The 16,951-nt window shown below is 36.3% G+C and overlaps 2 protein-coding genes across 2 annotated transcripts in view; both read left to right on the top strand.

The window, feature by feature from the left end:
• The first annotated feature begins 4,372 nt into the window (after positions 1 to 4,372).
• LOC136402219 (complement factor H-related protein 4-like) overlaps positions 4,373 to 16,951 on the top strand; it is a 53,505-nt gene continuing 40,926 nt past the window's right edge. Inside the window, 4 exon segments of the mRNA XM_066379896.1 lie at positions 4,373 to 4,539; positions 4,895 to 5,071; positions 6,947 to 7,129; positions 8,772 to 8,948. Coding sequence (XP_066235993.1) covers positions 4,422 to 4,539; positions 4,895 to 5,071; positions 6,947 to 7,129; positions 8,772 to 8,948 — 655 coding nt within the window. The 5' untranslated portion in view covers positions 4,373 to 4,421.
• Positions 10,251 to 16,887, top strand: LOC136389737 (complement factor H-like). Its single transcript, XM_066361506.1, has 5 exons — positions 10,251 to 10,305; positions 11,598 to 11,780; positions 11,888 to 12,067; positions 13,530 to 13,706; positions 16,742 to 16,887. The coding sequence occupies exons 1-5, from the start codon at positions 10,251 to 10,253 to the stop codon at positions 16,885 to 16,887; spliced, it is 741 nt and encodes a 246-aa protein (XP_066217603.1).

Below are 16,951 nucleotides of genomic sequence, written 5' to 3'. Positions count from 1 at the left end.
CCTGGCTTGAATATTTAGCTTTTTTCTTAAATATGAATTTGACTTTTTTTTATTATTATTTAATGAGAGGAGCAGAGATAGTGAGGCAGACTTCTGCATGGTCCCCTACACAGCAACTCCACCTGGGGCCAATGCTTGAGTACCTAACTATTGTTAGCACCAGAGGCTGACACTCTGAGACAACCAAGCTAACCTCTGTGCCAGGGGCCACACTTAAGCCAATCGAGCCTCTGGCTGTAGGACAGGAAGAAGTAGAGAAAGAAGAAAGGCAGGCTTGGAGAAGCAGGTGGTCGCTTCTCCTCTGTGCCCTGACCAGGAATCAAAACTGGACATTCAAATGCAAGAGTTATGTTCTATCCACTGAGCCAGCAGCCAGGGCCTGTCTCTTCTCTCTCTCTCTCTCTCTCTCTCTCTCTCTCTCTCTCTGTTTCTCTCTCTCTTCCTGGTCTTTATTTTTATAATGAATTGACAGGTAAAATCATTTTGTGTTGTAAGGTAACAATAAAGAACTCATGCATGTTATAATTACTACATATTTACCTCAGAAAAAATTAAAATAAATTCTTTTCTGTCATCTGAGTGTCAAAGAGTGACAGGCACTCCACAGTGATAGGGAGTCTTATGAACAGGATCATGAAACCTTGGCTAGAACTATGTCAGAAAAGTGCTAGATTATTATAATTCCAAAATGTCTGGAGATTCTTTTCAAGTTTTCTATAGGAAAACTTGGAGAGTGATGGGTATTTTTATAATCTTACTCATGACTATGGTTTTAGAGATTCTATGTCAAATCTTAGCAGGTCACACATGTTAAATATGTTTAGCTAAACTTATTTTTTATATTTCTTTTTTTTTTTTTTAATTTTTTTTTTTTGTAATTTTCTGAAGCTGGAAACGGGGAGAGACAGTCAGACAGACTCCCGCATGCGCCCGACCGGGATCCACCCGGCACGCCCACCAGGGGGCGACGCTCTGCCCACCAGGGGCGACACTCTGCCCACCAGGGGCGATGCTCTGCCCACCAGCGGGGGCTGCTCTGCCCCTCGGGGCGTCACTCTGCCGTGACCAGAGCCACTCTAGCGCCTGGGGCAGAGGCCAAGGGGCCATCCCCAGCGCCCGGGCCATCTTTGCTCCAATGGAGCCTTGGCTGCGGGAGGGGAAGAGAGAGACAGAGAGGAAAGAGAGGGGGTGGAGAAGCAAGTGGGCGCTTCTCCTGTGTGCCCTGGCCGGGAATCGAACCCGGGTCCCCCCGCACACCAGGCCGACGCTTTACCGCTGAGCCAACCAGCCAGGGCCTAAACTTATTTTAATGATAACTTTAAAAAGCTATTAAAGGTCATTAACTTTACTGTCAATTTAATATTTTAACAAAATTAGCTATAGGGAACAGACATACCTTTTTAACAGAAAAATAGAATATATTTTTAATTTCCAGTGTAGTCCATATATATATAGTTTTTTTCTGATACCATGGACACATTTTGGAAATTGAAACATTTTATTTTTTATTTTATTTTAATTTTTTTTATTTTTCTTTCATGGAGAGAGAGAGAGTCAGAGAGACAGATAGACTGGGACAGACAGCTAGGAACGAAGAGAGATGAGAAGCATCAATCATCAGTTTTTTGTTGTGACACCTTAGTTGTTTATTGATTGCTTTCTCATATGTGTCTTGACCGTGGAGCTACAGCAGACCGAGTAACCCCTTACTTAAGCCAGCGACCTTGGTTACCTGCGCTCAAGCTGGAGACCTCAGGGTCTCGAATCTGGGTCCTCTGCATTCCAGTCCGATGCTCTATTCATTGCGCCACTACCTGGTCATGTGAAAATTGAAACATTTTAAAATGTACTGTTTTTATTAAATTTACAAATTCTTTTTCATGATTTTTGGTGTCATATTATTTTATAATCTAGTCCTCACATTTTTGAAAAGACTTTATTTATTCATTTTACAGAAAAAAAGGAAAGAGAGAGAGGGAGAAGGGGAGGAGTGCAGGAAGCATCGACTCCCATAAGTGCCTTGACCAGGCAAGCCCAGGGTTTTGAACCGGTGACCTCAGTGTTATAGGTTGACACTTTATCCTCTGTGCCACTATAGGTCAGACCTAGTCCTCACATGTTTGAGTTATCATAAATTAAAGTCTAGTGAACCTATGGTGTCTTATGAAATACCAGGTATGAGGAGATTGCACATCACTTTCCATTATCCATTTCATAATCTATGATGCTAGGATGTGTACACTATTTAATTTGAGCAATATCCTTAAGTAACCACAATCACAACAGAACAGGGCTTCCTAAGTGTCCCAACTGGAAGCACCCTGGTCTCCAGTTCACTCACAAGAAGGACTTGAGCATCCTTTGGCATCTGAAAAGGGTCCTGGACAAACCTTCATGGGTCTGGAGGGACCCTCCCACCAAGTTCTGGGAGGAAGAGACTCAGAATCTGTGTGAACAGTCCTTATCACAACTTCACAAGCCAAGTCAGTTGATGGAGGAGGAAAGCATAGTTGAAGTGACAGGTTAGGTTTTATACCACACACGGATGTTGTGACAGGCAGAATGACTATGAAGAAAGCACTGCAGAGCGCAGGGGCACCAATTCCTCAGGTGTGCGATGACAGAAGAAAGTGACTGGTGTGGGGACGGGCTTGGGACTGTGCTCATTGTAATGCCATTTTCTTCTATGGTAAGGACGAAAAAGAACAGTTGCTTTATCCTCATAAAACTGATTATTTTCCTGGTAAATGATTTCTGCATTATTAACACGTCCATTTCCTTTTCAGAAGTAACATGTGATCCTCCAAGGTTTGCAAAGGGGGACTAAATTTCTGATGCAGCTAAATACAAACTAGGACAAGTGATCACATACCACTCTACGAATGGCTTTCATCTCTCAACCCGAGGGAATACAGCAAAATGCACGAGATAGACTGGGAACCCCTCCAAGATGCAGCTGTAAATTCCATTCATTTCAGAACCTAGCTCCTAATTGTGAAATTATTTCTTTTAAACATAAAAAAAAGGGGGACTTAAGAAGTACAAATCTTTGCCTTACTTAGAATGTAGAGCAGAGGATTTGGAGGTTTCCTTTGCTCTCCAAAGTAGCCAATGTTAATTAAGATCAAAACCAAGTTTTGCTCATGAAAAGCTTTTAATTTTTGCTAGTCAATGTTAAATATGTGTATAAATATATATGTCTCTCACTAATACAATTCTAATGCGCAAATGAAAATCTTGGATAATAATACAACCATTTCATATCGAGTATATTCATTTCTTTGTTGCAGTGAAAAAAATTTCCTGCAAACCCAGTGACTAAAGAAGCAACCCTTTATTGTCTCAGAGTATGCAGAGCTCAGGGATGAGGGAGTGGCTCAGCTGCTGAGTCCCCCTGTGGGTCTGCACTGGGGATATAGGCCCAGGCTGCAGTCATGGAGGGCAGGGATGGGCTGGAGGATGTTTCTGAGAGGACATTCTCCATGGCTTTTCCCAGGAGACTCAGTACCCAACCACCTGGGGGTCTCCATATGTTGCTTGAATGGCAGTTAATTGTCCCCAGAACCAGTGATCTGAGAGACAAGGAGGACGCCTCCATTGAACTCATGACCTGGTCACATGACCTCAGCCATCTGCCTGTGCTCTTTAGGAGAGGGTCGGTAAGTCTAGCACTCACTCAACGGGGGCAGTTGGGCTCCCTTATATGAGAGGGAGGTGCTGAAGACATTGCTGATTTTCAAAAACCATCACATGTCACCAAATGCCACTCAGTTCAGCAGAGCATTTTCTTTCTGGGGATGTTTCTTGACCCTTTTCAAGTGTTTTATGTCTCTACAACCACATTCTTTTTCTTTATATAAGTTCATTGTTATGTGGCCCATAATTAAGTGGATATTCCTTGCTTGAAAAGTGAAATGATACAAATAATAGGTCAATGGCCTCAATGTTCATTCTAGGCATAAGTCTAATATAAATTTTGAAAATATGACTCCCATAAAGAGGACGCTATTATCACCATAAAACAGACCTCAATGTGCATATTAATTACAAGCAAAAAGATTGCTTATTTATTTAGATAAACTTGACAGCTAGCATTGTATTAGTTTCAGGTATACAGCATAATGATTTGGTTTTTATATTGCAAAATGATCACAAAACAAGTCTTAGTGACATCTGAACTTCATAACTTTTCTTGTCCTAGAAACACTAATGTCATGAGTGTAATTATGTTAGCAAGAGAATATAACTCACTAATGAAACAATTTATTGCTCATTGGATTAATATTAAGGTAGAACATTATTTAGTACACTTTTTTTTTCTTTTTTGTTTGTATTTATAGCTAGTTAAGCCCTGTGGTTTTCCAGAAATAGAACACTGAGAGCTATATCAGGCAGATAGATACAGACTGTATTTTCCGGTAATGTCAGGAAAACGGTATTACTATTCCTGTCATAAGAACTATGTGACTAACTCACAAGATTACTGGGGTGTTCTTAGATGCACACCAAAAGGCTGGTCGCCGGAAGAACCATGCCGCAGTAAGTCAGCCGCTGTATCCTTGTGTAGATAGAGATATTTCAGAGGAGAGAGAGAAAAACGTGGGTATTGTTAAGTCTGTGAGACAAAATAAGGTCAAAGGATGAGTTCTATGCCCAAAAAACTTATATTGGTTTTTTTGTATACATGTTTTGATTATAAAACTGACAGATAAATAACACTTAATTTTAGTTTTTCTTTTCTAATAACATTTGCTGGCTACTTTAGTTTTCCTTAAGCTGTGCTTTACTTTTGGATACTATGCATTCTAATTTAAATAATGTAAAGGTCATTTTTATTTTATTATTTTGACTGTACTCATGTTTGTTTTTTTCATTATCATTTAATAATTCTTAGAAAACTATGTTTTCAATTAGTTGTGAAATGGACATTCTCCACATGGTGAGAGAAGTTATTTGCAGGGTGAGTCTATAAAGGTTGACTGCCATCCTGGCTACAGTCTTCCCAATCAGCAGACCACAGTGACCTGTACGGAGAATGGCTGGGACCCTCCTCCTGAATGCTTCCATCTCGGTAAGAACATGTTCTGAGATCCGGTCTGTGACTTTTTTAAGACTCATCTATCATAACTTATGGCAAAATATTTACATCACCTTCTTGTTTTGCAGTTGGACCTATTTGATATTATTTTCTTCAAGTGTGTATGAGTGGAAACACCAGTTGTTTGATGTATCCATAGCAAAATAGATAAAGCTAATGTTAGTTATTAATAAAATAATAATTTAAAAAGAAAAACACAGAAGACCGCACTGAAGAAACCTGTACTAATTGAGTGTCATGGTCAAAGGGCAGATTAAGAGTTTCTGTTTTCTTCTCCACAAAGAAGATTGATTGTGACAATTACCCTGGATGAGAACATCTCTGCGGGAGCCTGGGAATCTAGCAGAGCCATTTCACACACCATTGGAGCAAAATGATCTACAATTGGATGCACTGAAGATGCCGAGATCAACAGTTTCAGCTCCTTAATTTACTCCATCCGAAAGTGCACTTCTCAGGGGATTTGAGTTGGAGACTTTGAGTCTTACTGGTTTTATATTTTGTTTGGGAAGGCTAAGGTTGTTATGGTCAACTTGCCCACTCAAGGCTTGTTTTTAAACTAACTGGACTGTTTGAGGAGCTTTAACATTAGGACCAGTTTATTTGGAATATGGATGAATAAGACGTCTTCTGGTCTCCCTACTAAATGATTCATTTTATAGACTTCTTTCCAATTTGACTGATCAACTATGGATGTTGTTCATTGTTGTGTGTGTTGCAAATCTTTGACTTTTTTGTTTCCTGGTAGTTCTTTCTCTGCTAATTATTCTCTGCCCATTCTCATGGGTTTTACCCCACACCATTGTGTGGTGTATTCAACCCAAGAATCATGGGATTCCTATACAGATTTTTAGAGCTCTTGCATTTGTAGTTTTCTCCACTCTGGTCATCTAGATTCCAATTTTACTGATGTCAACCTCTTTGAGAACACTGGTTTTTTTGTTTGTTTGTTTTTCAGTATGACAGACATATTTTGGTTCGGTTTCTTCTTCCTCTGTAATAATCTGGAAAATTGTCCTCCCTCTCCCAACCCAATAAAGCCACTTTGAGAATAGAGCTCACATAATTTAGTGCTCTCTCAGGACTTGTAGTTAGGCACTGGCTGTGTCCATATGCCTCACAAAGATTCTTTTCATATATTTGGCTCATTTTCCTCATTGTCTATGGATAGAACTATTTTATTATTGTTGTTGTTGCTTTGAACTCACTAATTTATTAAATTTCTTTGGTTAACCTTCTTTTAATGCTGTTCACATTCTCTAGTGTTTGTTTTCTACTTGATTGCTGCTTATATTTTTATTTTGTCAAGTTTGTTTTTTCTTTTTCAATGTTAACAGGCTGTAATAGAAAAATGGGAATTGAATGTGTTTAAGGTTTACGGCTTGCTGTTGTGATCCGAGTACACCTTGTGAAGTGATCACCATTTTAAGCTGGTTAGCACATCCGTCCCCTGACACAGTTAGCTTAGTTTTGCCTATGGTGAGAACACATGCTGTGACCTCTGAACTATCTAAAACAAGACGTAGAAGAGAATGCTTTTCTGGAGAAACTCTGGTAGGCTGAGGAGTTTTAGATCCATTAGAATAACAGATTCCTAATAATTTCTTACAAAGTTTTCTGAGTATTTTAAATTTTGTATAGTGTCTAAAAATTTTCTTTTAATATCTTGATTTAATATCTTTGGAAACTCAGCTTATTTACTCTGATACAGCCCTTTGATGATGGACATTATTTTTTAGTTTTCCTTTAAAAATGATGCCTTATTTTTTCTATTGCATATTACTTAGGTCCTTATGAAAATGTTATTGACCATCAGCTTATCTTTTCCTTTTATGCTCTTCCTTTCAGAAACATGTTTAAAATCAGATGTAAGAATAGAGAATGGATTTCTTGCTGAATCGGAAGGTATATATCCCTTATGTAAAGAAAAACAATACAGGTGCAAACAAGGTTACGTCACAGAAGATGGTCAGATGTCAGGCTCTATTACGTGTCAGCGATGTGGATGGTCAGCTCAGCCCAAATGCATTAGTAAGTTGTTCGTGATGCTCGTGTTCATTGTGTCAAAAGCAGTTGTACAAAAGTTTACTCTAACTGAATTTCTTTTCCTGGGTTGGCAAAAGCTGAGGAGGTTCCACCTGGAAAGATAAAAATGTCTGAGAAAAAACATATAGGTAATTTTTTTGTCTTTTTAAAATAATTACAAGTAAGGTAGATATGAGTTCACTTTTCAGTTCAAGTTCCACCCGTAGGACATCCTGGTTGGGGAAACATTTTGTCCTCTGGTGTCAAGTCATTTATTGTTAGCTGAGACCTTGGCATGCTGTTCCTGTGTTTAGGTGATCAGATTTTTATGTCAGAGTGTTTGTTCCTAAATATAAATGTTTTATGTTTTTAAGTGAAAATATGGGTTCATAGTAGATCATTTTGAAATAATTTCATCTGTATAATTCATATGGTTGCTACTGTAGGGTGAATCCTCTTCTGAAAAATTATTTCCTTTTCAAAACCTACAAACATCTAGTTAGTGGAGACTAAGAAAGGCTATAGATAGAATGGGATTGGCTGCATTGAAATACGTCTCTGTCCAGCTACCTTGATGTTTAAGAGAATTTTTTAAGAATAATTGCTCAGTTTATCTTATTACCTCACAGCCATGAAGCCATATTTTCCATTCTCTTTAAATAGAATGGATATTTGAACTGTCTGTTTCAATAATTTTTATTTTTTTCCAATTTTATACATGCTATGAGAACTAGCCAAAATGAAAAAAAAATGACGAAGGTTGCCCTCAAATCAAACTTATTTTATATTAAATTATGATCAATCACCATTACTCTTATTAGGAATTATAACAATATTACTCTTATTAGAGACAAGAAAATGTCTCTACTATTACTTTTATTATTATAGTTTTGCTTTTCATTTTTTAAGTTTTAAGCTAGCTTACTACATAATACATTTTAAAATTTGAGGTAATTATTTAAACTTTAAATAATATCATTCCAGTATAATGTTAGAGAAGATTGAGACTATTTTTAACATTACATTTTTTATACTAATTACAAATGTATTCCTGTCTTTACATTCAATCTTGATAAATATAAAGTAATAATATACAGTCATTAAGTAAATATTTGAAATTGCTATATCAGCATGTGAGCATTAAAGTTAGTAAGTTCTAAAGTACAATTTCATAGAATGTTTATACATTTATTCTCAGTGTCGAAAATTAATCTTATTATGGAACCATTTCACTTTGTTTGAGCATATATGTTATAACAGCTACTAAGTTTGGCGCCTGCATTAACAAAATGCTACCCTGTATATTAAACAAAACCCAGTATGTTATATCTATTATGGCCTATTTTATTGCTAACATAGAATAAATGTCTAAGTGAAATTGAATTGAAATAATGTTCTTAAAGTAAGTTATTCAGATAATATAAGTGATAGCAAAACTGTGTAGAAATTCTTGTTATCACTGTGAGAAATTATTTTAGGACAATGATTTATCCCTGGTATTCTTAGATTATTTTTGTATGATACATAATGTATTAACATATTCTAAGTGATAAAGCTCCTCTTTTTTTCCTTGGGTTGGGGCTGACTTAATTAGATTGTTTGTTAACAGCATATTAGAAATGAAATCTTCAATTCTATTTTGCATTAGAATCTTGTGGTATGCCTGTGTTTGAGAATGCCAGGGCCAAAGCTGGCAGCACATGGTATAGGGTCAATGGCAGGTTGGAATTTGAGTGCCAGGACGAATATAAAAATGAAGCCGGACACACCACAGGTGTCATAGAGTGTGGTGACAATGGTTGGTCTGGTGCACCCACCTGTCGTGGTAAGTACTGCTTTTCAGGATTATCAAAACCAAAAAAATGCGTTTCACATGTTTCCTTTGTTGCATGTTTGGATTAGATGGAATTATTTTTTAATGATCACTGATTAAAGCAAAGGTGTTCCTTTTAGTTATTTACTTATTTATTTTGTGACAGAGACAGAGAGAGGGATAAATAAGGACAAACAGACAGAAAGGGAGAGAAATAAGAAGCATCAATTCTTCATTGCACATCCTTAGTCTCCTTATAATCTTCTTAGTTGTTCTATGATTGCTTTCTTATATGTGCCTTTATGGGGGGTGGAGGGAGACTACAACAGAGCTAGTGACCCCTGCTCAATCCAGCGACCTTGGGTTCAAGCCAGCAATCATCAGGTTATATCTATGATCCCACGCTCAAGCCAGCAGGATCCCATACTCTACCTGGATGAGCCCTCACTCAAGCTGGCAACCTCAGGGTATCAAACCTGGGTCCTTCACATCTGAGTCAAACTCTGTATCCATTGCCCCACTGCCTGGTAAGGCAAGGTGTCTTCTTGTAATAACTTAATGTAAATTGGGAGAAGAGGGTGTTTTGAAGTCCAAAGTCATAATCGATTTAACCCAGCACACTAGTGTAGCCTACTGTCCATATACATCACAGATTATTGAATAAAGCATAATTGTTTTTGTTATTCCAAACACAGCTTCTGTATCATGTAACACCAGGCACTCATTGCCGAATGTATATTTTTATGCAATTTTCTCAGCTATTTTGCTTCTGGGTTTTGTTTTATTTTGTTTCTGTACCTCAACTTGAATGTTAATATCTGCAGATCATAAGAGGAAATCTTCATTTTTAGGTCTTGATTACTTCCACAGACTGTTCCATGAGTCTCCTTGATGTTTGTCAGTCAGCTGCCTGTTTTCCAGGGTGAGAAATAGGACTTCAGTCTGTGGGCATCTGGGTTACGCAGAGTATTCCAACTAAGAGAACAGTCCAGCCAAGCTTTGAAAAAAATATATAGGGGATCTATCAGGGGTTCTTCTTCAGATGTGGGAAAATTTTGGGTCAGGGTTGGGGCAGAGAGATGGCTGAGGACATGCAGGGCAGAAGACAGATTTGGGGTAGAGTTTGGTGTCAGAATACAGAGGCATTACTGAATGTTGGGTATCAGACGGTGTCGTAAATCAAGGAACTCACATTTTTAATTTAAGCTGTTGTCACAGGTAAGGAGATAAATGGAGAAAAGTATTTGTAAGGTGGTTTGAGCAGTTGGAAAAGCACTTTGGGAGGAACATCTCAACTTCTGACTTACGCACACGATGGTTGAATGGCCCGTGGATGATCACGATTGGATTGTAAACTACAGGGTTGAATGTTCACATCTAGTGAGGAGACCTACTTCTGAAAAGATTATTCCAAGGAAAAGGAGAGGATTTTAAAAAGGTCATAAATTTCTTTTCTGGGATTAGAGCAGACCTAGGTTGTATGAAGTCAAAAGTTTTACAACTATGATGGGTTTTCATTGATAAAGAATGTAAAGTCAGGAATATGTGAAAAGGGGCAGTAGTAGAAGCAATGTAACCAATATGCCTTTCTGTCAAAATATTTGTAATAACTTACGACCTGGGTAACACATCAGTAGGCATTCACCAGCAAGGAGCAATTCGCTCAAGTATCGACTACACAAATGTCAGCTTAGTATTCTTTTCCAATAACTTTCCTCCACCACACAGCAGGAAATTTCACACAGATTAGCTGAAATCTGATTCTATTTCATGGGTCCTGGAAGGTCTCTTTGATATCAAATGAGCACAAAATATGTAAAGAAAGATACACACAAATGAAAGAATCACTATCTCAAACATCGGAATAGAATTTTAGGAGAAGAATCCCAATGCTTCTCCTTCTAGTGTGACCTTCTTAACTAAGCTGCAGACCTCAACAGGAAAACAAAAGCAAAAGCAAATTTATTGAGTTTTTTAGTGACATTACTTTTTTAAATGGTGAAGCAATGTCTACCTTCATGCTTATGTGATTATATTTAACTTTTAGACAGTATAAATTTTTTTTGCTATGATTCCAATTTTAAATTCCACTTGTTGATTTTATATATTAATTAATGGATGGAGGAATCAAATAAGAAACATGCATTTTTATTCATATTTTTTGTACTATTCCACCATTAATATAGGACATTTCTATTAGCATGGACCTCAACTCATGTTTCACTGACTGTGCCTAAACAATATTCAGCATCTTAGAATCACTTCAGTCACAAGTATAACTTACAGTTACAATTTTTTGATCAAATCTTTGCCTCCAATGATGGTATTTTAAAAAAAATTTTGATGAAATGTTTCCATGAAATATGAATACTGTTGCAAGTTATGCAATCATAATTGTTAATGAATTTGCATATAGTTTTAGGGTATCTGTAATATTGAGCATGTTTCCTGGGCTTAAATGCACTTCCAATATGCTAGTTTGGTCAATGTAACAGAACTGGGAGATATGAATATGGTGTAAACACCATTCTTTTTCGTTTGCTGAAGAACACTATAAGAATTTAGATAATAAACAATAAATAGAAGAAAAAATCACTTCACTGGATTTTCAGTTGCAAAATAGACAAGTTAACCACTTAGTATACAATATTTCTTCCACAGCTGCAGTAAAACCGTGTGGTCCACAACCTCAGCACCCTAATGGGAATGCCATAGATACACCTAAAGAAGAATACAAACATGGTGAAGTTGTGGAGTATGCTTGCAACCCGAGGTTTCTCATGAAGGGGTCTAGGAAAATTCAATGTGTTGATGGAGAATGGACAGCCTTGCCCAGCTGTATTGGTAATGTATATAAAATATAAATGTATAGATTAACACTTTGTGTTTATATTCAGATAAACACATAAATTAATTTTAAGGATTAACAAATATTTGTTAAATTTTCACAGAGAAGAGCAGTACCTGTGGTGATGTACCTGAAATTGATCAGGGCTGTGCAATATCCCATGACCCACCCTTTCACCACAGAGAGTCAGTAGAGTTCAGTTGCACAGAAGAATTTACAGTGATTGGCCACAGATCAATTACGTGTATTAAGGGAAGGTGGGCTGAACTACCTCAGTGCATTGGTGAGAATACAACTGACCTTTAATAAAATTTAAAATTTAATGTAAAACTTAAACTATATTTTTGTAATTTAGTGATATTCTTGAACATGTCAGATCATAAGTTACAATGAATCCAAACACTTGCTTATAGTTCAATAGTGTCTACTGAGGAAAAATTAAAACTAGCAATAGCATTTTTGAATCTGCCTCTGATATAAATATTGTTTATCTTTACAAATATAAAGCTAAATTTTACTTACAGATATAGGATTTAAATTTTGCCCTACAATATTTATTTTGTTCCTCCTTATAGTCTAACTTTTTACTCTTCTCAAGGTGTTTATTTCTTCCTAATGGACAAAGAAAGTCTTCCAGAAACCCATCATCATAGGGGCCATAGGACAACAGCTGCCACACCTTCTTTACTACAGAACCTCCCTCAGTCACTATCCCTTCAAGAAGACTCTTCATTTTGTCTCCCTCAGCACTCTGGAACAGTCCTAAAAAATAGGACTAATTCTCAAGTCACTAGTGTTTCAAATCAGTCCCCTTTATTTTTTTTTTCAAGGTGGCATTATTAAAACATTACTTTTCCTTGGCCATTCACTTGACTTTTTTTTTGTTCTGTTCATCCTCACTTGATGCTCGTCATAAACAAATTGTGAACAGATACTACCTAATACCTAAACTGATATGTTATAATATTCAAATACAATTGACATCTTCATTAAGTTTCTGAAATGTGTAGCTATATAAAAAACTTTTATCAACTACATGTAACTTATAATGAAGCAGGCAAAATGTGTTATAGCAGCATAATATTTATATTATAGGATGATCTGGGGTATAAAACAGCTTTCCAAAGATTCTGAGAGTGTATATACAAAATGGGTTATGACTTAAGCACCTAATTTTATGTTCTGGTTTTTGGAAATCATGCAAAAGATATGCTTAACTAATCATATTCTTTACACTATTCCTTTGATCAATCCTTCTTGTTATTTTATATTAACTTTATTAAAAATATAATTAAATGAACAACTTCATATGTATGATTTTCACAGATAATTTTTTTTTTCTTTTAACATTTCAAAATTGAGAATTAAAAATAATGTAGAGTGTTTGAACTCAAGAAAAAATGGATGTGGACATTAGCACAGATTTCAAATGAGACCAAATTTAGCCATGTGATGACTCTTCACTGTGCAGAGAAATCAAAATGTGAACCTCTATATTCTTGCAATTTCCAAAGTGCAATATTTCTTTGGATTGTTTACTTTTCTTGATATTCCAATACTGATCATAAAACTATTTTTATACATAATAGCCCAGCTCTTGCAACATTTATGAGAATAATGTTATTGGTAGAACTTATAGACCTAAATTCTAATTGCATTATGGTTAGAACTCTAGAGCTACTTTTTGTATTAGTTGCTTGGAGTCTCATAATTAGTGTTTTAAATGGAATATTTTTATTTTATAGCAACAAATAAGCTTAAGAGGTGTAAATTATCACAAGCAACTACACAAGAGATTAACCTGCCACATAGATCTGACTATGATCACAATGTGAAGATAAATTACTCCTGGAGAGGCAAGTCCGAACAGAAACGTTACATCTGCATGAATGGAAGGTGGGATCCCAAAGTAACCTGCGAAGGTAAGCTCTTGTTTAGAACATTTTCAAAATGTATTTCTCTTCCTCCTACCGTGTAAAAGGAGTCTCATTGTGTCTTAATAAATATTTTAATACTCTTTATTATTACAAATAATTTTTCAGCTGGGAGGTAATTTAGAAAATAACCAAAACAGTCTTTCTAAATATTAATTGTATCATGAGTTATTTCAGCTATAGAACAAACTTCATCTTTACATTAAGTCTTGAAGTCGGATATATTATCACCAAATATTTTATTCCTATTCAAGGTTGTTTTAATTTTTCTGGTCTTATCATTAACAGAAATTTCAAGAGAAGCTTATGAATTTTTATAAGATATCCACTTGTAAAAAAGAAAGGGTGAGTTGTACAATGAAAGATACATTAGGGAGAATTGAAATCTTAACCATATCAAATGCTTAGCCATAAACTTGATATATCTCCTCAATTATACAATATTTAATTTGCCTTCTATTTTCCCAGCAATAATTTAAGTATAGAATATTTAGGACTTTTAAAAAAGGTACTCATGGTTTATATTTTTGATATTACAAATGCAAATTTTCATAATTATATTTTTCCAATGATTTTTCTCTAAGTATGAGGAAATGCACTGGCATTTTGGATATTCATTTTATGCTCTGAAATTTCACGCTTAGATTATTTACTGTAGGTATTCTTCTGTTGATCAAGTGTAGCATCCCTATTATATTTATGCTAGTCCTGTTTTATTTTCATATTTTGTCTGTTTTAATGCACTTGCTCAAACCTTCAATACACTGCTCAAAGGAGGTGAGAACAAAAATATCTTTATTCTATATTTGGCCACTAGGAGACTGTTTTCAATTTCTTACCACAATTACAGTGTTAGTTTACAATTTTTGTAGATGCCTTTTATTAGTGTAAGTGTATTTTCTTCCACTGCCTGTTACCTGAGTAAAGAATTTTATCACCAACTGTTGAATGTTTTTAAATGCTTTTTATTATTTATTTACTTAGTTATTTGCTTGAGAGAGTGAGAAACACAGACAAGGAAAGACAGACAGGAAGGGAGAGATATGAGAAGCATCATCTCATAGTTGTGGCAGCTTAATTGCTCATGGATTGCTTTCTCATACATGCTGGGACTCTAGCAAAACCAATGACCCCTTGCTCAACCCAGTGACTTTGTACTTCGAGCCAGCGACCTTGGGCTTCAAGTCCTTAATCTTTGGGCTCAAACCAGCAACCCCACACTCAACCTAGTGTGACCACCCTCAAGCCAGCGATCTTGGTGTTTGACCTTGATCTTCAGCATCTCAGGCCAATGATCTATGCACTGCAGTACTGCTTATTCAGGCTGTTGTTTTTAATGCTTTTAACACATTTATTGCTATGACAATATGACTTTCTTAATTCTCCTACTACAGTGAAATGCATATATAAATCTCTCACTCCTAGTGTTAAATCAAGTTGGTGTTGATATGTTAGTCTTTCTTAACTTTTGTGTACTTGATTTGCTGATGCAGTTTCCAGAATTTTTACATCTATTTCATGGAGGATATTAAATTACAGGTAGGTTTTACAGTAATATCTCTGCCAGTTGTTATCACATGTATGGTGACCTCATAAAACCATTCAAGAAGTGTCCATTGCTCCTCTGTTGTCTAAAAAGACCTGTGTAATATCATTACACATAATGTTATTATGTTATTATTTCCTTTAAATAAAATTGCTATAATTCACCTGGGAAGTCAACAGATATATAGCAGTGTTTTTGTTTTGCTTTGTTCTTTTAAGATTTTCTTGATGAATAATTTAATTTCTTTAATAGGTGATAGGGTATTTTACCTTCCTATATTGTCTTTTCTCAGTTTAGGCACACTGGGAAACAGTACCTGCAGGATGGTTTGAACATTCTAAAGCACATAAGTCATGCATCATTTTACCTAATTCACATCTCGGCCAGGAATCCATGTCAAATTAATCTATCATTAAATAAATGTAATTCTTCTATGGCTCTCCAGCTTTCACTGGTACAACGTCTTGTGAGGGTTTTAATTGACTCCCAATATATTTAGTCATGGATATTTGTTAAAATAATATATTCTGATAACAGTATTTGATGTCTGTTTTTAGTGAATAATTCAGCTGACATTCCAATTGTTAGAAATCATGAAAATTACTTTTACATAAATTATCCAAGATTTGGCCCTGGCTGGTTGGCTCAGTGGTAGAGTGTCGGCCTGGCGTTCAGGAATCCCGGGTTTGATTCCTGGCCAGGGCACACAGGAGAAGCACTCATCTGCTTCTCCAACCTTCCCCCTATCCTTCCTCTCTGTTTCCCTCTTCCCCTCCCGCAGCCAAGGCTCCATTGGAGCAAAGTTGCCCTGGCACTGAGGATGGCTCTGTGGCCTCAGCCTCAGGCACTAGAATGGCTCTGGTTGCAACAGAGCGACACCCAGATGGACAGAGCATCGCCGCCGGGTGGGCGTGCTCGGTGGATCCCAGTCGGGCACATGCGGGAGTCTGTCTGACTACCTCCCCGTTTCCAATTTCAGAATAATACAAAAAAAAATTAATAAATTATCCAAGATGGATCATAGACAGAATAAAAGAAAGAATCTACAAAGAATGTATTGAAATACCGGACCTATGGTGGCGCAGTGGAACCAGCATCGACCTGGTTTGCTGAGTTCACTGGTTCAAAACTTCAGGCTTGTCTGGTCAAGGCACATATAGGAGTTGATACTTCCTGCACCTCCCCCTCTGTCTCTCTCTCTCTCTCTGTCTCTATTCATTAAAATGAATAAATAAATAAAATAAATAAAAATAAATAAATATAAGTACATAAAGTGTTTTAAAAAAGAAGGTGTTGAGACTATAAACCCAACTTGATATATTAAAATGATAAACAAGATGAAAAGGATAGCGTATTTAAACATAGATTATAATGTTAAAATTTGTTCTTTTCTGATACATTTTCACCTACTGAATTATCCTTTTTATATATTTTACTTATTGTTTTTCATCAATATATCTAATTTTGATATTTTCAGAAGTACTAAAGTGTCCACCTCCACCTCAGATTCCCAAATCTCAAAATATGGCAACCACACTGAATTACCTGGAAGGACAAAGAATATCTATTCTCTGTCAAGAAAATTCAGGGAGCAGAAGACATTGTGTGCCACACGGAATATAACAGTTGATACTAGGCTGTGTTCATCAGTAGTGCATTATTAACATTACAACTGTCTTTCAAGTGA

This window comes from Saccopteryx leptura, chromosome 1 (assembly GCF_036850995.1).
Source record: "Saccopteryx leptura isolate mSacLep1 chromosome 1, mSacLep1_pri_phased_curated, whole genome shotgun sequence".
In the NCBI taxonomy this organism is placed as follows: Eukaryota; Metazoa; Chordata; class Mammalia; order Chiroptera; family Emballonuridae; genus Saccopteryx; species Saccopteryx leptura.
The sequence above is the reverse complement of the archived record's forward strand: the minus strand, read 5'-3'. Positions and strand labels throughout refer to the sequence as shown.

Excerpts from the sequence above, each read along its gene's own strand:
- LOC136389737 (XM_066361506.1), top strand. The coding sequence starts at position 10,251 with ATGGTTGAATGGCCCGTGGATGATCACGATTGGATTGTAAACTACAGG. Across the intron at positions 12,068-13,529 it reads TGAACTACCTCAGTGCATTG|CAACAAATAAGCTTAAGAGG; the intron begins GTGAGAATACAA and ends TTTATTTTATAG. Across the intron at positions 13,707-16,741 it reads TCCCAAAGTAACCTGCGAAG|AAGTACTAAAGTGTCCACCT; the intron begins GTAAGCTCTTGT and ends TGATATTTTCAG.